Source organism: Staurois parvus, unplaced genomic scaffold (assembly GCF_062004578.1).
Source record: "Staurois parvus isolate SC_StPar_1 unplaced genomic scaffold, SC_StPar_1.0 ptg000075l, whole genome shotgun sequence".
Lineage (NCBI taxonomy): Eukaryota > Metazoa > Chordata > Amphibia > Anura > Ranidae > Staurois > Staurois parvus.
In genome coordinates, this window is record NW_028317871.1 from 4,397,501 (window position 1) to 4,420,414 (window position 22,914).

The 22,914-nt window shown below is 43.0% G+C and overlaps 2 protein-coding genes across 2 annotated transcripts in view; one reads left to right on the forward strand and one right to left on the reverse strand.

Moving 5' to 3' along the window:
- SHISA9 (shisa family member 9) overlaps nucleotides 1-22,914 on the forward strand; it is a 1,225,124-nt gene that overhangs the window by 653,477 nt on the left and 548,733 nt on the right. The gene's annotated exons all lie outside the window — the stretch shown is intronic.
- LOC149469314 (uncharacterized) overlaps nucleotides 550-22,914 on the reverse strand; it is a 38,215-nt gene continuing 15,850 nt past the window's right edge. The window contains exon 2 of the mRNA XM_089669408.1: nucleotides 550-1,238. Within this exon, the coding sequence (XP_089525534.1) occupies nucleotides 550-1,238 (689 nt within the window). The remainder of the gene's footprint in view (nucleotides 1,239-22,914) is intronic.

Sequence of the window (22,914 nt, forward strand, 5' to 3'; positions counted from 1 at the left end):
AAGGTCAGGTTCAGGGACCAGTTGCTATAGCAGTAAAAGGCTTACCTGGAACCAACAGGATAGGTACACCAGCGGATCCCCCTGGGAATGACGCAGGCTCACCTGAGGTGCGGGGTCTAAGTATTAACCGGTATTCACCAGAGCTCCTAATGGTGGAGATGGATTGGGCTGCGTGTTAATACCAGGTCGCAGATCTCAGGATCACCCCACCAGGGAATGAGCAGACTGGGAACCAATAGCGGATCAACAGGTTAGGGATCAGACGAAAGCAGAGTCGGTCACAAGCCAAGGGTCGGTCACAAATGGTAGCAGATCAATCGTGGTCAGAAACAAGCCAAAGGTCAGTAGCGGAGGTGTAGACAGCAGCAGGAACAGTAGCAGGATATTGGCTGGAAAGGCACAATAATCTGGCAAGGAGGAAGTCCAAGGACATGGCTTATATAGGAAGTTCATGGGAGGAGCAAGGAGTTCAAGGTTCAAGAGCAAACAAGGCACAAGGCAGGATTATCCAATAGATGAGGCAAAGTGTTGTCCAGCATCCTAGGTAGCTCAGTGAGTAGAGTTACTGCCTGACACAGTAGAAGTCCCAGGATCAAGTCCAGGCCCTGACAGTACTCCCCTCCTCCCAGGACGTCCTCTGGACGTCTTAGGACTAGGCTTGTGTGGAAACCTCTGGTGGAATTCTCTTGTTAGTCTAGGAGCATGAACATTCTCCTCAGGCTCCCAAGAATTTTCTTCTGGTCCATATCCTTCCCATTGAACCAGATACTGTAACTTATTCCTAAAGATCCTGGAATCAAGGATTTTCTCCACCACAAATTCTTCTTCACCCTGTACCTCAACAGGTGGAGGAGGTGGAAAAATTCTTCCAGGGAAAGGATTTTCCTGAAACGGTTTGAGTAGTGATATATGAAAAACAGGGTGAATCCTCATACTATCCGGAAGCTGTAAGCGAAAGGTGACTGGGTTGATTTGGGCAGAAATCTGAAAAGGACCCACAAACTTTTGACCCAACTTAGCAGATGGCACCTGGACCTTCAAATTCTTTGTTGATAACCAAACTTTTTCACCCACATGAAAAGTAGGAAGTGTTCTCCGGTGTCTGTCTGCAGACTTTTTGTAATACTCCTGAGCTTCCCTCAAAGTCTCAATCAATTTCTCTTGAATCTCCTGCAATATAGTTAGTCTATTGGTAACAGCAGGGATTGGAGTTGTGATAGGGAGATCAGGAATAAAAACTGGATGGTAACCGGCGTTTAAGTAAAAAGGACTTTGAGAGGTGGAACTATGTTTAGAATTGTTGTATGCAAACTCTGCAGTGGGAAGACAGTCCACCCAGTCATCCTGAAGATAAGTGACAAAGCATCGAAGATACTGTTCCATTGTTTGATTAGTTCTCTCAGTCTGACCATTAGACTGGGGATGAAAAGCAGAGGACAGATTAATTGTAACACCTAAGGCTGAGCAAAAACTTCTCCAGAATTTCGAAGTAAACTGCACACCTCTGTCAGACACCACATCATCAGGGATTCCATGCAGTTTAAAGATTTCTCGAACCATCAGTTCAGCAGTCTGTTCAGCAGTGGGCATCCCCTTAACTGGAACAAAATGGGCCATTTTAGTGAGACGGTCAACCACTACCAAAATGGTGGTCATTCCTTTTGAGGGAGGTAAATCCACCACAAAATCCATAGAAATAGACCCCCATGGTCTTGACGGAACAGGGAGTGGCTGAAGCAACCCCAAAGGGGAGGCTCGGGGAATCTTATTGCGTGCACAGGTCAAGCATGAGGTCACATAGCGTTTGACATCTTTCTTGTACCCCGGCCACCAAAAGGAACGTGATAATAGTTCTTCGGTCTTAGCGACTCCAAAATGCCCAGCAAGTTTGGAATCATGAACCAACTTGAGAGCTTCCACCCGAACAGATTCAGGTACATAAAGATGATGTCCTTGAATCCAAAAGCCATTCTTATAAGTCAGGTTAATGTCCGTAGGTGGATGATTGAGAAGTGGGTCATTCTCATACCCCTCTTTAAGAAGATTCAAGAATGCCTTAGGACTTGTGGCCCCTAGAAAGTTCTTTTGAGGCAGGATTGTGCATTCAGAAGTGTTCTCCTGGAGAGGCCCAGACGACATTCGTGATAAGGCATCAGCCTTTCCGTTTCTTGACCCAGGTCGATATGAGATAATAAAATTGAACCTGGAAAAGAACAGTGACCAACGTGCTTGTCTAGAAGACAATCTCTTGGCAGAACGGATGAATTCTAGATTTTTATGATCCGTGAAGACAGTCACAGGATGCTTAGCCCCTTCCAACAGATGCCTCCATTCGGAAAAGGCTCCCCTAATTGCCAGCAACTCCTTATTCCCAATGTCATAATTCCTTTCAGCAGATGACATCAAACGAGAAAAATAAGCACAGGGATGAAGCTGCATTTTTTCTCCTCGTCGCTGAGAAATGATAGCTCCCACGGCGGAGTCTGAGGCATCCACTTCCACAATAAAAGGTAGCTCAGGATCAGGATGTACCAATATTGGTGCAGATGTGAAGAGAGTCTTTAGCTTACTAAAAGCAGTTTGTGCCTCAGTTGACCATGCAAAGGGCACTCCTTTCTTTGTCAGCTGTGTAATTGGTGCTATTACCTTAGAGAAGTTTCTTATGAATTTCCTATAAAAGTTTGCAAATCCAATAAATCGTTGTATTTCCTTAACGTTTCCAGGGGCAGTCCAATCCACCACTGCCTTGATCTTTTCAGGATCCATGCTCACTCCTTCTGAAGAAACGATATATCCCAAGAACTGGATCTGGGCTCGTTCAAACTCACACTTCTCCAGTTTGATGTAAAGTCGGTTCATCCTTAACCTTTTGAATACAGTGCAGACATGCTTGCGATGCTCCACCAGGTTGTCCGAAAAGATAAGGATATCGTCCAGATAAGCAATAACAAACTGGTCCAACAAATCTCGAAACATCATTTATGAAGTGCTGAAAAGTCGCGGGAGCATTACATAGGCCAAAAGGCATAACTAGGGACTCAAAGGCCCTGATTCACTAAGATGTGAGTGTAATAGCAGAGACTGACCATTCAGGCAGACTCCGGTCAATCAATCAGTCGTCTGACCAGTGTCTAGCAAGCTCATTGACGAGCGTCTATTGACTACTTTGCTATCACTGGCACATTTTTAGGTGCAATACCGGATATGTTCGCTAGATGGCGCACAAGCGCGGGCTTTATTAACATTGGCGTTTTCATGATGGCAAAAGAATTCGTAGAATGTAATAAATACACCTGTATTAGAATTTTCTATTTTCTTCTATTTATTTTCTTGCTGTGTCTCCAAAATGATCAGGAAACTAATGCATTTACTAATGAATGTCATACATTCTGTACTCAAATATTAAACATTTACACACTTATATCTCAAATAATTTATATACTTCTAATTTCCTAATATAATTATATATCTTCATTCTCTTTAATCACGTAACTATTCTATGGTAAAGACAAGTGCAGCGCTATAAATGCATGTGATCAATAATGAACGCATGTAAAAACCAAAAAGTGCAAAGAATTGCAACAATGATGTAATATTGTAAATGGTGCTAAAATAAGTTCATAGAATCATTCCTGAATAATGGAATGTCCTTCGTGTGAGAGTACCAACTCAGAGAGTGCCTATGAATGGCACGTGTGGTCTCTCCGTGACGGACAGTAGTGCATGAACTTGTGAAAGGTAAACCACCCTTGGGACTGGTCTACACTCACCAGAACAAAAGTATTAATGTGCATGGGTTATACACATCACACATCTGGGGGTGCAGCGGTATGCTGGCAGTTATGGGTTAGTCATCCAGCTCCATCCATCCATCCATCCATCAGGGTGGGTGCCCAAATGGTCCTGGGGAGGAATTAGCTCAGCCACAGGAGCCAGAAAGGTGCTCAATAGTGTAGTACACTGTCACAGGGGTGGATGACCTTTCACGAGTTCATGCACTACTGTTCGTGGTTATATTTATCTTGTGTAATACCATTTTAGTAGTCTATATAATTTGACCAGCGCTCGCTCTATCATTTTCAAACAATGGAACTATTCTACATTATAACTCAAACTGTGTCTCCCACAGTGGTTTAGTGGTTAGAGCTCAGAACTTACAGCACTTGGGTCATGGGTTCTAATCCCAGTCATGGCTACATCCTAAAAAATGGAGATCAATTTTCTGGGTTGTGTCAGTGCCAGGAATATTGATCAAACAATTATGATTTTGCCTAATGACTAGAAAGTGGATGAATGTACTCTTCTGCCAATTAGGAAATGTGCAAGTTTCATGCCGTGTATATTTCATTGTAACATTTTTCTCTTTTAAATCTGTCTCCTTATACAACTTGACCCCCTCCCCCACCCCATCATCACCTGTCCCATATGCAAATCTATGGATCACCGCCCCACTCTTTAACTATCTATTTACTGATCAAGTGAATGTGTCTCATTTTCTATCAGCTACAGCTCAGATCTCACATTATTATACAATTGCTGATTGTATCTCACCACTAGTCTGATTGAATTCACAATTCCTGGTCAGTCCCGTTCCCTGACCTCTAATAAACTTTAGGGCCAGTTCACACTACATGTGTTTCAGTTGCTTTTTTCGGCATCACAAACGCACAGAAAGAAGGTTATGTGGTTGTCAATGTCATAGTTCACATCAGCGCTTGCATTTTCAGTGCATTGCAGGTGCTGTAAACAAAGTTGACCACGCTGCATTGTTTCTGCACAGAACTGTACTGGAACACATTGAAACGTCCTTGAATGTACTAAAACGCACATGTCCCTAACTACATTGAATACAAAGAAAATAGAAAAAAATAAGTGGAAGGGATATAAAAATGCAATGTAAACATGTCCAAAACGCATTCAAAATGTACTGGAACACACTAAACATGCATGCCAAAAGGGCATGAAAAAAACCCATCAGGAACACATCTAGACTGTTTCTATAGTGTGAACCAGCCCTTAGGACTTGTTCACACCATTGGTGGTGCAGAAACGCATGCAAGAACACACATTTTCCAGCACAGCAAAGAAATGCAATGCCCTATGTAGATGTGCGCAGGTACCATGATGAAAACGTTGTTGCACCTACACACATCTATTAAAAACAGCCCCATTCACAGCCACAAATACGCATGGCACCACACTACTGTGCGGTTAGGTGCGACACACTTGGAAAATAACATAAAAATAAGCCAACATGGCTAAAACATATCTTGAAAATATGGGGACTCTGATATCCGGCGACAGTCCGTTCACGAACGAGAAGCAATTCTGCACCCTAAAACCAACATAGAGGAAAAGGATGGTCAAACTGCTGTGCTGCTTCCAAACCACCTCTGGCATGCCAGGGTCATTATGCAGGTCCTCGATGCCAGTTCTTGCCTGGGGCCACAAAATATCCACTGGCCACGAGTGAAGGTGAGTGGAGGACGTGAAGGTGGATTTCTACCAGCTTCAACCGCAAGCAGTACCACTCCTGAAAAATGAGAGCAAATAATCATTGACACGTCATCATGACAGTCAATTCTCAGTGCAGGCTATCTAGAGGGTCTTTCCTTTTTAACCATTTCAAGAGTTCAAGGAAACATTCTTGGAGCATCTACTGTGTTTGGAAAGGCCAAAGGTCCCCCCCTCCCCCAGGCACACTAATGCTTATGCAGGCCATAGACGGGGAGAAAAACGGCCGATTTTTCTTTTAAAAAATAAAAATTGGTTGTTCAAGCGGCCGACGTTACCAGCAATGGTAAAAAAAAAAAAAAAAAAAAAAAATCGGCCGATTTTCATCCCGTCTACAGCCGGCAAAAAGTGTCTCTGCAGAGAGCTCCGCTATTTCTTTGACAGTTCCTTGACATTTACAGCGGTAGCAACAATGTATCTATTTGTATCCATTTAGGATACAGATGTTTTTATTCGGAAACAAATAGATACAATGTTGCAACCGCTGTAAATGTCAAGGAACTGTCAAAGAAATAGCGGAGCTCTCTGCAGGGACACTTTTTGCCATACTGGAATTCCTCTCATTTTTCATCCTTCTTCTTCTTCTTCATCATCATCCTCTTCTTCTTCTTCATCATCATCCTCTTCTTCTTTTTCATCATCATCCTCTTCTTTTTCATCATCATCCTCTTCTTCTTCATCCTCTTCTTCTTCATCCTCTTCATCCTCTTCTTCTTCATCCTCTTCTTCTTCATCATCTTGATCATCATCATCCTCTTCTTCTTCTTCTTCTTCTTCATCATCATCCTCTTATTCTTCTTCATCATCATCATCTTCTTCTTCTTCATCTTCTTCTTCTTCTTCATCATCATCCTCTTCATCATCCTCTTCATCATCATCCTCTTCTTCATCATCTTCTTCTTCATCATCATCATCATCATCATCCTCTTCATCATCATCCTCTTCTTCATCATCTTCTTATTCTTCATCATCATCCTCTTCTTCTTCATCATCATCCTCTTCATCATCATCATCATCCTCTTCATCATCATCATCATCATCCTCTTCTTCTTCTTCTTCATCATCCTCTTCTTCTTCTTCATCATCATCATCCTCTTCTTCTTCTTCTTCATCATCATCATCATCATCTTCTTCATCATCCTCTTCATCATCATCTTCTTCATCATCCTCTTCATCATCATCCTCTTCTTCATCATCATCATCCTCTTCTTCTTCTTCATCATCATCATCATCATCCTCTTCTTCTTCTTCTTCATCATCATCCTCTTCTTCTTCTTCATCATCATCATCATCCTCTTCTTCTTCTTCATCATCATCCTCTTCTTCTTCTTCTTCTTCATCATCATCATCCTCTTCTTCTTCATCCTCTTCTTCATCATCTTCATCCTCTTCATCATCATCCTCTTCTTCATCATCATCATCCTCTTCATCATCATCCTCTTCTTCATCATCATCCTCTTCTTCTTTTTGTCTTCCTCTTGCAGGTCACTGCTCATGTGCAGATTTTTTATCAGTAAAAAATCGGCCAATTTGCCCATTGCCGCGAAAATCGGCCGATCGGCAAATTCGGCCGTTTTGTTTTCCAACTTTACCGAAAAAAAAATCTGCCAAAATACCGAAAAACGGCCGAACAAATAGCCCACTAACGATCCGAAAATCGGCCGATTTTATTTTCGGCCGAAAAATCGGCCAATTTTCGACCCATCTATGGCCTGCATAAGATATGGTGTGGCCCTAGGGTCAATGTGTGTTTAGAATACTTCCAAAATGCACATACAAAAACACTCCATCCAAATGCATGTTGCATTTCTATAGCATGTTAAACAGAAAAAAAATGCACTTACATAATGTTAACATACGCAAGTAAAAGTAGACAAAATCCACATCCTTTTATTCTGGCTTCACATACATGCATTGTGGTCTAACACCGCACTCCTGGGCAAATCACATGCAATTTGTGTGCGTTGCAATTAGAGACAAACATTTTGCACACCTCAAATTGCACCGCATCCGGGCCAAAAATGTGCAGGACCCTTTTTCAGGGTATGCACATGTATTGTACTGTCCAAGGCATTGCACACTAACGCATTGCACACTAAAAATGTCAAATGCGTTAGTGTGTACAGTGCATGAGTGTAAAATGCTTTAGTGTGTACAGTGCATGAGTGTAAAATGCTTTAGTGTGTACAGTGCATGAGTGTAAAATGCTTTAGTGCACACTGCAGTGTACAACGCATTGCACACTGTAATACACTGTAATACCGTGTACACCCACACATTGTAGACTGTAATGCACTGTACACTGTCATGCAGGATAGAGCTACGCATTGCACACTGTGATACCGTGTACACCCACACATTGTAGACTGTAATGCACTGTACACTGTCATGCAGGATGGAGCAACGCATTGCACACTGTAATACCGTGTACACCCACACATTGTAGACTGTAATACACTGTACAATGTAATACCGTGTACACCCACACATTGTAGACTGTAATGCACTGTACACTGTCATGCAGGCTGGAGCTACGCATTGCACACTGTGATACGCTGTCCACTGTCATGCAGAATCCAGCAACGCATTGCACACTGTAATACCATGTACACCAACACATTGTAGAATGTAATGCATTATACGCAGTATACATGTCCAGGTATTCAAAGATTAGCCATGAAGGCCTAGCTGGTAACCTATTGGGCGACCGCAGATAGCCGAATAACGCTACACTGCATCCAGGCAGCTCTGGGAGGGTGTCATATGACATCCTGGCAGAACGCGCTCTCCGTGATTGCTGTGTCTTAAGGACACAGCTGATCACGTGATGTGGTAAAGACCAATCACAGCGGCTTTTTACCATGTGATCAGCCATGTCCAATGACACGCTGATCACCGGGAAATGCATTTGCCGGGTCTTGGCTGCACTTTCATCACGCTATCAGAATGTGTGGAAAGTACTGCCGAGAACCAGCAGTTATCAAAGCAGGGGTCGGCCCCGATGATCAGTGCCCACCAGTGCCACCCAACAGTTCCGCCCACCTGTGGCCAGCAGTGCCACCCACCAGTGCTGCCTCATCAACGCACATCAGTGTTGCTAAATTACCAGTTTACCAAATGTTATAATATAAACAGACTTTTATTCATTATGAGCTATTTTGTGGTTTATCGAGCAAAAAGTAAAACTCACAGCAGCAAGTCAATACCACCCAAAGAAAGCTCTATTTGTCTGAAAAAAACTGATATAAATTTAAGATGGGTACAATGTGGCATGACCGCACAATTGTCATTCAAAGGGTAACAGTGCAGAAAGATGAAAATTGGCCAGGACAGGAAGGGGGTAGGAGTACCCAGTAGGCAAGTGGTTAATATAATTGACCCATCAATACCCAGGAGCTAATGTACAGATAAGTAGCATGTGCACCAAGTGAGATTCTGCTAGGCCCCACCCACAAAATTACAATTACCTGTCCCTCACATGTTATAAACATATTTGCAATGGCCACACTTACTGTACATATAAGGATCATCTCCTCAGTTGAGAACTGTTCTCTCGCCATGTCCAAATGCCAATAAAGTTATCAAAATTTTCAACCAACACAAAACCTCCAACCACTTGTCATCCACTTACACTCCCCACAACCACTTCCGGGTGCGTGCGCACGTGATGACGGACTTCCAGGATAGCCGTTCATGCTCCATGCGGACACCTGTTTGGTGCTTATTTGTTTGCAATCGCGCATTTTTATGTGCGGCTATGATAGCTTTCGCAAATGTGTGTTTCTTATTGATTTGTTTTTTTTAACCTTGGCTAATATTTGTTGCCAAAGGCCAAAAATCAACAAAGTGTGGACTATTTTATTACTGTAAATCAAATTGTAGAAAACCTGTAGCTGGCTGCACAGTGAATGTGACATATTCATTAGTACATAACAATATTGTGGTGCAAGTGGGTTTTTTTTTTTTGGTTTTGAAAAAGCCAGTTTGCACCCACTTGCATATTCACGCTCTTACAAGATACATTTGAGCAGATTATATAAGTATACAAAGTAACTATTAAGGTTGTTCATATATTGAACATAAAATAAACACAAAAACATCGGTCAAATATTTATTGATCAAATATATCGTCATTTATTTGGTCAGCAGGAACAAGTAGGTACAGTCAATATCTTGGTGAGTCACAAAAATAGGATTGATGTGGCAAAAATAAAACACTCCTGCTCATAAGAGCTTACAATCTAAAGATACTTCTAGTGAACTGTGCGTGCTCAGGTTATAGCAGGAAACAAAGGGGAAGATGAATCAAGTAACATTTTCATGCACATAGGATTTACTTACACAATCACTTAGTATGAAGATCCATTCACAAAAAAAAAGTCTTCAGATCAAAATATCAAGAAAACAAAGCATGTGAAAAAAAACCCTCCCACCTCTACAAATCCCCTACACATACATTTGTCAGCAGGTTTGTCAGAAAAATGCATTGGAGTCTAAATAAGCAAGCAAAATTAAAACAAGGGCAGATTTTAAACAAAACGATTGACATGTGTGAGGCTTTCAATGCAAAGAGAAAAAACACAATCATTGTGCAATAACACACAAACACACTTTACAAGGCCAAAAATATGCAAACATTTCCAGCCCACTTCCAAACACAGCCTGAGTGGTGTCTGGGGCAATTCAGCACAAAATCTCTTCTTCCCCCAAACCACTACAAGCAAGGACTTAGTCACAAACCACCCGGCCTAGTAACAGGCCAAATCACTCCCTACTGCACATCTTTATATAAGCTAGGTTGTATTTGGAGCACGCCAAACAAGGCCCCACACCCAATGAAGCCTAACCCACCACTGACCTTAATTTGGTCAGTGAAAGTGTTTTCACCTGATGAATCCGCTTCCTACCTGCATTAACCCTTGGTATACAGGCCCCACAAATCAGAAAGAAATATACAGTGAAATGTACGTGTGCAGCATACAACAGAACATTGAGCAGGGATGTGAAAGGGAACCCCAATTGGAACCGTTATTGCTACTATGGTCACAATTCCCTCCAGATTCTCGCATGAGTTAAGACAGTCACATGACCACATCTTGTATGCAATACTGAAAATGACAAATCGATTTGACTAGTATGGTGAATTTCCCATCAATTGGCAAAACACTCCAGAAATCAAACATCACCAAACATTACACTCTGGGCAAAGCTGATTTACAAATCCTGCGAGTTACAGTAAAGTTGACCATTTTAATGCAATTTTCAAGACATCTGACACAGATCTCTATGCAAATTGCCACTAAAGTAGTACATGTACTACTATAGAAATCAGTGTTTGAAACGCACCCATGTGGTCACTCTAATAGCAGACAATAGGGTGCGACTTTGCAGACGATTTACAACTTGCATGTTGTGCAAATCACATGCCAAGTCCCACTCAATGTGCACGCTATTGGAGCGTTCATATTGTTGTGGTTCAAACTTGGTTGGAGCCGCAAGTAATAATAGAGTAATGAATACACTACTTTTCATGCAATTTGCTGAGAGATCGGTGTTGATTGTCTTGCAAATTGCAGTTGAAATCACCATGTACCCTAACTTTGAAATCATGCAACTTCTATGCAAGTCACATGATGTGACTGTGGTGTCAATAACACCACTTAAAAATCTGCTTTAATGTGACCGGGTAGCCCCCAGTAACATTGTTTGCGATTGCCATGCAATTGGCATTACAGGCGACTTGCAAATCGTAGACCAAGTCGCACCCTATTGGCCACTGTAGGCTCTGTTCACATCCAATTGGATTGTGAACTCGTGCAACTTCACTGTAAGTTGGGCAATTGCCGCATCGGATTAGATGTGACAGTGGTGTTAGCCCCCAGTAACATTGTGTGCAATTTGCCATGCAAAGGGCAAGTTGCTGGCCATGCCAATCGCATGACAAGTCGCATCCAGGGTGTGCAATTTCAGGTGCGATTTGTGAATTGACATGGTACCTGATATTGGATATAATGAATGTGAATGTGAGTGTATTAACGTACGCCATTTGTTGCAGTGAGAGTTCAAAGGTATTTGAAGATTTTGGCCATTTATTAGCAATTTAACATCTAGACTCAAATAGAAATCGCAATGCTACACACAATTGAAAACACAACTAGTTAGTAATTCTCTAGAAAACACAGTAAAATTGGCAACTTAAACAGTAATTTTCAATTGCATATAGTGTGAACGAAGCAGGAAAATTAACAAAGGAAATAAATCTTTGAAGGCGTGCGGTCTGCTTTGCATTTGGTGGAAAAATCCATACCAGTATTTGTGACAAGTTTGATGTGTGGATTCACCAACCAAGTCTTTTCTCTCTCGCTCACTCTTCTTTGTCTCACTGGCTCGCTCTTCTGTATGTCTCTCTTTATCACTCTTCAGTATGTTTTTCTCGCTCACTCTTCTTCATCTCACTGGCTCGCTCTTCTCTCTCTCTGTCAGCTCTTTGCTTGCCAAATCCTTCACAAAAGTGGGTTGAGTGTAAACCATCATTATCAAATCTATTAGTGCTCCAGGCTCTTATCTTACCCCATTGTATGACATTCACATAAGGTGCAGCTTTGAAGGTGTTTCAACAGACAAGGCCTCATTCTAATTCACATTTTAGGGATCACTTAGACAGAAAGCAAAGATGTTGCCAGAACATCTATTTGAAGACAGCCACACACGGAGATCATACTACTTCCTTGCCGTGGTTGGGATTCAAACCGACAACCCTAGAGTTGTGAGGCAGCAGTGCTAACCACTAATCCACGGAGCTACATTGCTAACCCTGCCTGTATTTCTGTGCTGTGAATCAATCCTAGGTCCCTGGGCAAGTTCAGTATAACTAGTCAGATATCTCCAATGTGACACAAATGTTGTGCTATGTTGCCAATTCAGATGTATGATGGTTCTATGTATCCCAATACAAAGGATTGCAATACTAATACAGGCGTACCTTGGTTTACCAATGCCTCAGGGAACGTCATATTTGGGGTACAAATGCCAAACCATTTCAGTTAATTGGTCTGTTTACAAATGTTTGAATAATTTGGTATGGGCATGTGGCCTGGTATGGTTCAGGAGGGGGGGAGGCGCTCGCTTGTCCCCCCCCCTTTCCTGACCTGCTGGGCTGCATGCTCGGATAAGTATGTGTTATGGATTTTGGGGGGTACCCCATGCTGTTTTTTATTTAATTTCAGCGTGGAGTTACCCCTTAACATCCATACGAGACCCAAAGGGCTTAGTATGGATGGGAGGGGGGACCCCACGCCGGGTTTTTTACAAATTGTTTATAATTCCCTGCAATACTTTTACATCAACTGTCAGTGGGGAACTCCGCCGACAGCTGAAACATGAGCGCTGCATTGGTTTTCACTACTAAAATGCTGCATGAGTTGATAACATAACTCATGCGGGATTGTAGGAGCGACAGCCATGTGTTAATGTTTCAACTGTCAGCGGGGTTCCCCACTGACAGCTGAATGTAAAAAAAAAAAAAAAAAAAAGCGTGGGGTCCCCCCTCCCATCCATACCAAGCCCTTCGGATCTGGTATGGATATTAAGGTGGAACTCCACGCTGAAATAAAAAAAAACAGCTTGGGGATCCCCCCAAAATCCATACCAGACCCTTATCCGAGCATGCAGCCCGGCAGGTCAGGAAAGGGGGGGGGGGGACGAGCGAGCGCCCCCCCTCCTGAACTATACCAGGCCACCTGCCCTCAACATGGGGGGGTGCTTTGGGGAAGGGGGGCTCCCCCCCAAAGCACCTTGTCCCCATGTTAATGGGGACAAGGGCCTCTTCCGTTATTGGGATAATTGGTCAGCCATTTTTTGGGATTTTAGCATATTTTGTTTACCAGTAAAGTTGAAAATTTTTTGTTCCAAATTTACTGATAAAAAAAATGTGCCAAAATCCCGAAAAACAGCTGACCAATTAACCCACTAACAGCCCGAAAATCGTTCGATTTTCTTTTCGGCAGAAAAATCGGCCGATTTTAGACCCATCTATGGCCTGCTTTACATGGGTCTAAAATCGTCCGCAAAAAAAATTGGCTGATTTTCAGCCCGTTAGTGGGTTAATTGGTCAGCCATTTTTGGGAATTTTGCAACTTTTTTTAATTGGTAAATTTGGATAAAAATTGGCCGATTTTGCAGATCGGCCGATTTTAGCTGCAATGATCGGCAAATTGGCTTATCTTTTAACAGATAAATAATCTGCACATGAGCCATGACCTGCAAGAAAAAGAATAAAAAAAAAAAGAATAAGAAAAAGAAAAATGCAGGCCTTAGATGGGGCGAAAACTGACCGTTTTAAAAAAAAAAAATCGGTTGTTCAATGGGCCGACGTTACCACCAATGGTAAAAAAATTGTTCGATTTTCGCCCCATCTACGGCCTGCAAATATAATAGCGAAGTAATTACTTCTGTCCCTGCAGAGAGCTGCGCTATTATATTTGACATTAAAAAGTATAAAGGTTGCAACATTGTATCTATTTGTATCCGAATAAAAACATCTATATCCGGAATGGATACAAATGGATACAATGTTGCAGTCTCTATACTTTTTAATGTCAAATATAATAGCGGAGCTCTCTGCAGGGACAGAAGGAATGTTTCAGCTGTCATCGGGGTTTCCCACTGACAGCTGAATTTTAAATTATTTCCGTGAATTAAATAAATAATAAAAAAAACAGCGTGGGTCCCCCCTCTCATCCATACCAAGCCCTTCAGGTCTGGTATGGGTATTAAGGGGGAACTCCACGCTGAAATTTAAAAAAAAAACAGCGTGGGTCCCCCTCAATATCCATACCATACCCTTATCCGAGCATGCAGCCCGGCAGGTCAGGAAAGGGGGGGGGACGAGCGAGCGCCCCCCCCCTCCTGAACCATACCAGGCCACATGCCCTCAACATGGGGGGGTGCTTTGAGGCAGGGGGGGCTCCCCCCCCAAAGCACCTTGTCCCCATGTTGATGAGGACAAGGGCCTCTTCCCCACAACCCTGGCCGGTGGTTGTGGGGGTCTGCGGGCGGGGGGCTTATCAGAATCTGGAAGCCCCCTTTAACAAGGGGGCCCCCAGATCCCGGCCCCCCCCCTACGTGAACGAGTCTGCGGTACATGGTCCCGCAGACTCCTTCACAAAAAAACTAAGTGTGGTGTAAAAAAAACACAGTACAGGGTCTTTGACAAGTCCTTTATTAAAACAATGTCCCCCGAAGTAGATCCAACGTCAATCACGGCGGCGGCGGCAGGGACCCGAAAAAAGAAAAAAAAAAAAGGTTCCGCTCCCGTCGGAGGCTTCCAGCCTAGTGAAGAAGAGGCTAGCTGACAGTTCTTATATAGGTATGGGGCGGGGCCAGCCGGGCACATCATCCCCGCCCCTTACCTATTTAGGAACTGTCACCCTGTCTCTCCACTGAGGCTAACTAGCTGAATGCAGGAGACAGTCTGACATTTCTTATATAGCTATGGGGCGGGGCCAGCCGGGAACAGCAAGCATGTGACATGGGGCGGGTCACTCGGATGATGTCCCCGGCTGGCCCCGCCCCATAGCTATTTAAGAAATGTCAGACTGTCTCCTGCATTCAGCTAGTTAGCCTCAGCGGAGAGACAGGGTGACATTTCTCAAATAGGTAAGGGGCGGGGATGATGTGCCCGGCTGGCCCCACCCCATACCTATATAAGAACTGTCAGCTAGCCTCTTCACAAGGATGGAAGCCTCCGACGGGAGCGGAACCTTTTTTTTTTCCTTTCTTTTTTCGGGTCCCTGCCGCCGCCGCCGTGATTGACGTTGGATCTACTTCGGGGGACATTGTTTTAATAAAGGACTTGTCAAAGACCCTGTACTGTGTTTTTTTTACACCACACTTTTTTTTTTTGTGAAGGAGTCTGCGGGAGCATCTACCGCAGACTCCTTCACTTAGGGGGGGGGCCGGGATCTGGGGGCCCCCTTGTTAAAGGGGGCTTCCAGATTCTGATAAGCCCCCCGCCCGCAGACCCCCACAACCACCGGCCACGGTTGTGGGGAAGAGGCCCTTGTCCTCATCAACATGGGGACAAGGTGCTTTGGGGGGGGGGAGCCCCCCTGCCTCAAAGCACCCCCCCATGTTGAGGGCATGTGGCCTGGTATGGTTCAGGAGGGGGGGGGGGCGCTCGCTCGTCCCCCCCCCTTTCCTGACCTGCCGGGCTGCATGCTCGGATAAGGGTCTGGTATGGATATTGAGGGGGACCCACGCTGTTTTTTTTTTTAAATTTCAGCGTGGAGTTCCCCCTTAATATCCATACCAGACCTGAAGGGCTTGGTATGGATGAGAGGGGGGACCCACGCTGTTTTTTTTTTTTTTTTTTTTTTATTGTGGACCTTTATTTTTACATTCAGCTGTCAAAATAAATATTATCTAGACCTTTGAAATAAGTAAAATCATTACAGAAATAATTATAAAGGATAAGAAACAAAAATAGAATCACTAGAACTAAGGAAATCTAATTAGATTACATGAAGATATGCCGAGTGCTGTTTATTAAACACAATAGACGCGAGCGAGTACCGGCTCTCAGAGGATTCCACAATCAGATTCACTATTAGTCAGTGGCTAAAAAGCAAACGCCCATGGCAGAAGTCTAAAATGTGTTCTGCACATGCTCAGTTGTATCTGCCAAAGACACTGCACGGGCTTCTAGATTTTTACTGTGTCGATTTCCTTGAAAAAAACGATTTTTAACACATTTTTAATTTTTTTGGAAATAGCAGATATTGTTTAAAGTGAAGTCCTGATATTTGGCAAAGCAAATTTCTAAGTGAACATGTCTCTGCAGTGATTTTTCATGGTTTTAGACTTGCTTCTTAGCAAGTCTGTTTTGTGAGTCTGATTTCGGGCGTGTGTCCTTTTGTGAATTAGATTGGGCATCTGCTTATGGGCTCTGCTCAATAGTGAATTAGGTTGCAGGGTAAAAAATGACGGACGCCCATGAAAATTGGGCTTAAGCCCATAAATATGCGCCCACGCCCAATAGTGAATCAGGGCCAAAGTGTCCATATCTGGTTCTAAAGGCAGTCTTCCATTCGTCGCCTTGACGCATGCGTACCAGGTTATATGCCCCCCGTAAGTCAAGTTTTGTGAAGACTGTGGCAGAGCGGAGTCTTTCCAACATCTCTGCGATTAAAGGGAGTGGGTAACGGTTTTTAACAGTGATTTTATTCAAGCCCCTAAAATCAATGCATGGACGCAAGGTGGAGTCCTTTTTCTCAACAAAGAACAGGGCTGCTCCTGCAGGAGATGTTGAGGGTCTGATAAAGCCCTTCTCCAAATTCTCATCAAGCCACTCCCTTAGCACCTTTAACTCAGGTTCTGATAAATTGAAAATGCGGCTGAATGGTATTTCTGCTCCTGGAAGCAGTTCAATGGGACAATCATATGGACCATGAGGAGGTAGTTGATCCGCATTTTTCTTATCACAGACGTCTCAAAACTCATGGTATTGTGGAGGCAGATTGTCATATGACTGTGTAGTTACCATATCAGCCTGTGATTTCCTGATTGGTAGACAACTTGTAGCACATGGTTTCCTACAATGTTCCTCACAATGGGGGGATGTAAAATTTATGGTCCGTGCTCCCCAGTTGATGAAGGGATTATGGGTAGTAAACCAAGGGATGCCCAGGATGACAGGAAATTTAGGTGATGTAATCAGCTGAAAGCTGATGGTCTCAAAATGGTCAGCCTGAAATTGGAGTACTAGAGGAACTGTTTCATGAGTAACTGGTCCTGATGATAAAGGTGAACCATCAACTGTCTCCATATCAATAGGGGCAGATTTGTTTCTCCTGAGAATATTATTATTGTGGGCAAACTCTATGTCCATAAAGTTTCCCCCAGCCCCAGAGTCCAGCATAGCAGAACAAGGAATTTCATGGCCCTCAGTAAAAAGTTTGATAGGGACAACAAAATGAGACTGTTTAGGACCAACTTTATTTTCTTCATCGATCAATGGGGAGATAGACTGGGTAATTGAATTTATGCGTTCAGGCAGGATAACATCAGTCGCAGCAATTGTTCTTTTGACTTTATTAGGACAATTGACTGCGTAATGCCCAGAGTCCCCACAGTATAAACATAAATTCTCCAAACGTCTTCTCTCCTTCTCGAGTAGAAATTGATCTTTTAACAGTATCTACTTGCATAGGTTCAGGTGTGTTATAATCTGAAGAAATGTTTAAATCCTTCTGACTGAACTGATTAGCAGAAAAACGCATGCCACCATTACTTCCCAATCTCTCCTTTCTTCTTTCTGTCAGTCTCTGGTCAATCCGAATGCATAATTGGATGAACTCCTCAAGATCGTTAGGAGTCTCTCCTCTGGCGAGCTCATCCTTCACCTGTTCAGAGAGCCCCTGCCGGAACTGACTCTTTTGCGCTGCTGGGTTCCAGGTGGTGTCTGAGATCCAGCGTCGAAATTCAGTTGTATACTCCGCAACAGTGCGTCTACCCTGCCTCAAACTATGCAGCTTTGCTTCAGCGGTAGCGCAGCGGTTGGGATCATCAAAGACCTGGTTCATTGCAGTCACAAAAGTCGCAAAACTGTTTAACATTGCATTGTTTTGCTCTATATAGGGAGAGGCCCAAGCTAGGGCTTCCTCAGTCAGGAGGTTTATAACAAACAATACCTTCTGCCTCTCAGTATTAAATGCAGCAGGTTGCATCTGGAAATAAATGCGGCATTGGTTAAGGAAACCCCTGTAGTGGCGGCGGTCTCCATTGAACTTGAGTGGCAGAGGCATGCGTGTATTAGCAACATCGCGGGAGCACATATCCAGCAATCGTGTCTGCAGAGCATGGATCTCTTCCTGTTGCCCCTCTACTACACTTTGCAGTTCAGCAAATTTCTTTTGGTAGGTAACACCAAACTCTTGTAGCTCTGAAATTTGCTGCCTGACAGGAGCCATGGCATTTGCTATAGCGGCCTCCATGTGTGGGCCAGATTATTCTGTCACGGTGTAAGGTCAGGTTCAGGGACCAGTTGCTATAGCAGTAAAAGGCTTACCTGGAACCAGCAGGATAGGTACACCAGCGGATCCCCCTGGGAATGACGCAGGCTCACCTGAGGTGCGGGGTCTAAGTATTAACCGGTATTCACCAGAGCTCCTAATGGTGGAGATGGATTGGGCTGCGTGTTAATACCAGGTCGCAGATCTCAGGATCACCCCACCAGGGAATGAGCAGACTGGGAACCAATAGCGGATCAACAGGTTAGGGATCAGACGAAAGCAGAGTCGGTCACAAGCCAAGGGTCGGTCACAAATGGTAGCAGATCAATCGTGGTCAGAAACAAGCCAAAGGTCAGTAGCGGAGGTGTAGACAGCAGCAGGAACAGTAGCAGGATATTGGCTGGAAAGGCACAATAATCTGGCAAGGAGGAAGTCCAAGGACATGGCTTATATAGGAAGTCCATGGGAGGAGCAAGGAGTTCAAGGTTCAAGAGCAAACAAGGCATAAGGCAGGATTATCCAATAGATGAGGCAAAGTGTTGTCCAGCATCCTAGGTAGCTCAGTGAGTAGAGTTACTGCCTGACACAGTAGAAGTCCCAGGTTCAAGTCCAGGCCCTGACAGGTACATGGCAGGAAGATTATTTTTGAAGCATGTGAGAACCTTATTTATGTATCAGCTTCTTAACACAACCCACTGGAACACATTGGCATTGATTAGCCCAGTAAATATTATTTCAGTTCAAAACATCAGTTCTTCTAGCTTCGCCTTCTGGAACACATTAACAAAGGATAGTTAGTATTTAATTTGAAGAGCAAAGGTTCTTGTGTATTCTTTGCTGTCTCTAGTCCAGTGCCTGGAAAGGCAACTGAAAATTCTTATGTACATGGACTCTGGATTATTTCTAAAGCATGTGAGAATCTTATTTATTTATCAGCGTCTTAACACAACCCACTGGAACACATTGGCAGTGATTAGCCCAGTAAATATTATCTCAGTTCAAAACCTTAGTTCTCCTAGCTTTGCTCTCTGGAACACATCAACACAGGATGGTTAGTATTTAATTTAAAAAGCTAGAGCATTGCATTCAGGAAAATTCCAAGAGAATAAGCCCCAGGTTTGCAAAATTACAAAGTTCCAATTAAAAGAAGCCTGTACTGGGAGACATATGCCAATTACCAATGCTAAGCTACTTCTGCAAGTACTCTTGCAATACTGCACTCTGGTAAATTTCAACTGGACTGTTAAACATTAGGTTATGTTATATTAATTTGTAGAATTTATTTTGCGTACACTTGTTACCACACATACTCTCATATCTATTCTTCAAAGTAGTTTCTGGATAGCAACTAATTAAGACCCTTTTCATAGAGGAAGCCATATGTGTAAATATGTCTGTTGTCTGACTTATGTAAAAAGCCATTTTTGAAATATATACAGTACACCGCAATCTTTTCCATGCATACTTACCAACTATCTCACATTTTAGTTTTCTACCACCTCTTTTCTATAAATTAATGATTGATATCAGACCACTGATGGGGTGAAGTTTTATCTGTAGAGTCCCACCACCCAGTTAGAGATCAGCAGCAGGATTCTACTTCTACTTCCCAAACTCTGCACACTAATGGGACATCATTTTTTCATTCAGTAGCATCTTTTAGGGAAGACGTAGTGTTTACATATACATACCCTGAAGTAGTAAAGAGAACTCCTTAACTCCATGTGTAGATATATACTGGTGTTAGGTCCGAGGGTCTCTGAGGTACAAAAGAGGGTACAATGTAACAATGAATGTTGGACTTCCTCACACCATACAAAAAAGTAGCACTTCTTGCACTCCTAAATGTGAGTGCAAAACTGCTTGCTGTGGGGGCACTTGACAGGAGGGAGATGCCAGGAGCACCGTCGAAGGAGCTGGGAAGAGGAGGATCTGGGCTGCTCTGTGCAAAACCACTGCACACAGCAAGTAATTATAGAAATGTTTGTTATTTAAAAAATAAGCCTTTAGAATCACTTTAAGTGGGGCTAACACTTTGCAGAGCTGCCAAACCCGCTGACAATGCTTTCAGGTAATGACATTCAGACTTGATTTTGCCTCCATAGTGCTGTGCTCTAGCCTCTCTTCTTTAGTACTTTACTGCTCAATGCTACTCATACAACCTTTCTGTGCATGGCAGAGTTCAATCAATGTCAGCATGTCACAGATAAGCAAGTATGGGGCTTGGAGGTTTTTGGTGCTATTGCATCTTTGTCAGTGACACAGTGGTTGCATGCTCAGGTGTTGAGGAACTTCTGCATCACTAGATTGCTAATGGGAGCAAAACAAAGCATGTGAGTTAGTTAATGCTTGAGGACAGCCAGGAGGTTGGTGCTTGGAGATGATTGGGGATGGGGTTGTGGTGGTTTATGTAAGAATTTATTCTAAATATGTAGGGCGGTGTCCTTTCCCTTAAACAAAATATTGCAGTGCCTCCAGCCGTTAAAATACGGCAAATATTTAATGAACCAATAATTTGGACACCTTAATAATTTGATCACCACTTAATAATATACCTTGAGTTCTTTTAGCCAGTATGATTTTGTACCATATACACAAAAATTGCCTTTTTAATAAATAAATAAATACATTTATTTATGTACAAAATTTATATATATAGTCAGGTCCATAAATATTGGGACATGGACACAACTCTAACATTTTTGGCTCTATACACCATCACAATGGATTTGAAATGAAATGAACATGATGTGCTTTAACTGCAGACTGTCAGCTTTAATTTGAGGGTATTTACATCCAAATCAGGTGAACGGTGTAGGAATTACAACAGTTTGCATATGTGCCTCCCACTTGTTAAGGGACCAAAAGTAATGGGACAATTGGTTTCTCAGCTGTACCATGACCAGGTGAGTGTTATTCCCTCATTATCCCAATTACAATGAGCAGATAAAAGGTCCAGAGTTCATTTCAAGTGTGCTATTTGCATTTGGAATATGTTGCTTTCAACTCTCAAGATGAGATCCAAAGAGCTGTCACTATCAGTGAAGCAAGCCATCATTAGGCTGAAAAAACAAAACAAACCCATCAGAGAGATAGCAAAAACATTAGGCGTGGCCAAAACAACTGTTTGGAACATTCTTAAAAAGAAGGAACGCACCGGTGAGCTCAGCAACACAAAAAGACCCGGAAGACCACGGAAAACAACTGGGGTGGATGACCGAAGAATTCTTTCCCTGGTGAAGAAAACACCCTTCACAACAGTTGGCCAGATCAAGAACACTCTCCAGGAGGTAGGTGTATGTGTGTCAAAGTCAACAATCAAGAGAAGACTTCACCAGAGTGAATACAGAGGGTTCACCACAAGACAGAAACCATTGGTGAGCCTCAAAAACAGGAAGGCCAAATTAGAGTTTGCCAAACGACATCTAAAAAAGCCTTCACAGTTCTGGAACAACATCCTATGGACAGATGAGACCAAGATCAACTTGTACCAGAGTGATGGGAAGAGAAGAGTATGGAGAAGGAAAGGAACTGCTCATGATCCTAAGCATACCACCTCATCAGTGAAGCATGGTGGTGGTAGTGTCATGGCGTGGGCATGTATGGCTGCCAATGGAACTGGTTCTCTTGTATTTATTTATGATGTGATTGCTGACAAAAGCAGCCGGATGAATTCTGAAGTGTTTCGGGCAATATTATCTGCTCATATTCAGCCAAATGCTTCACAACTCATTGGACGCCGCTTCACAGTGCAGATGGACAATGACCCAAAGCAGACTGCAAAAGCAACCAAAGAGTTTTTTTGAGGGAAAGAAGTGGAATGTTATGCAATGGCCAAGTCAATCACCTGACCTGAATCCGATTGAGCATGCATTTCACTTGCTGAAGACAAAACTGAAGGGAAAATGCCCCAAGAACAAGCAGGAACTGAAGACAGTTGCAGTAGAGGCCTGGCAGAGCATCACCAGGGATGAAACCCAGCGTCTGGTGATGTCTATGCGTTCCACACTTCAGGCTGTAATTGACTGCAAAGGATTTGCAACCAAGTATTAAAAAGTGAAAGTTTGATTTATGACTATTATTCTGTCCCATTAGTTTCGGTCCCTTAACAAGTGGGAGGCACATATGCAAACTGTTGTAATTCCTACACCGTTCACCTGATTTGGATGTAAATACCCTCAAATTAAAGCTGACAGTCTGCAGTTAAAGCACATCTTGTTCGTTTCATTTCAAATCTATTGTGGTGGTGTATAGAGCCAAAAATGTTAGAATTGTGTCCATGTCCCAATATTTATGGACCTGACTGTATATTAATACAAACGCAAAATACTGGTGATAAATGTATCCTTGTACATACGATCAAAAATATAATATGGTAATTCTATATATC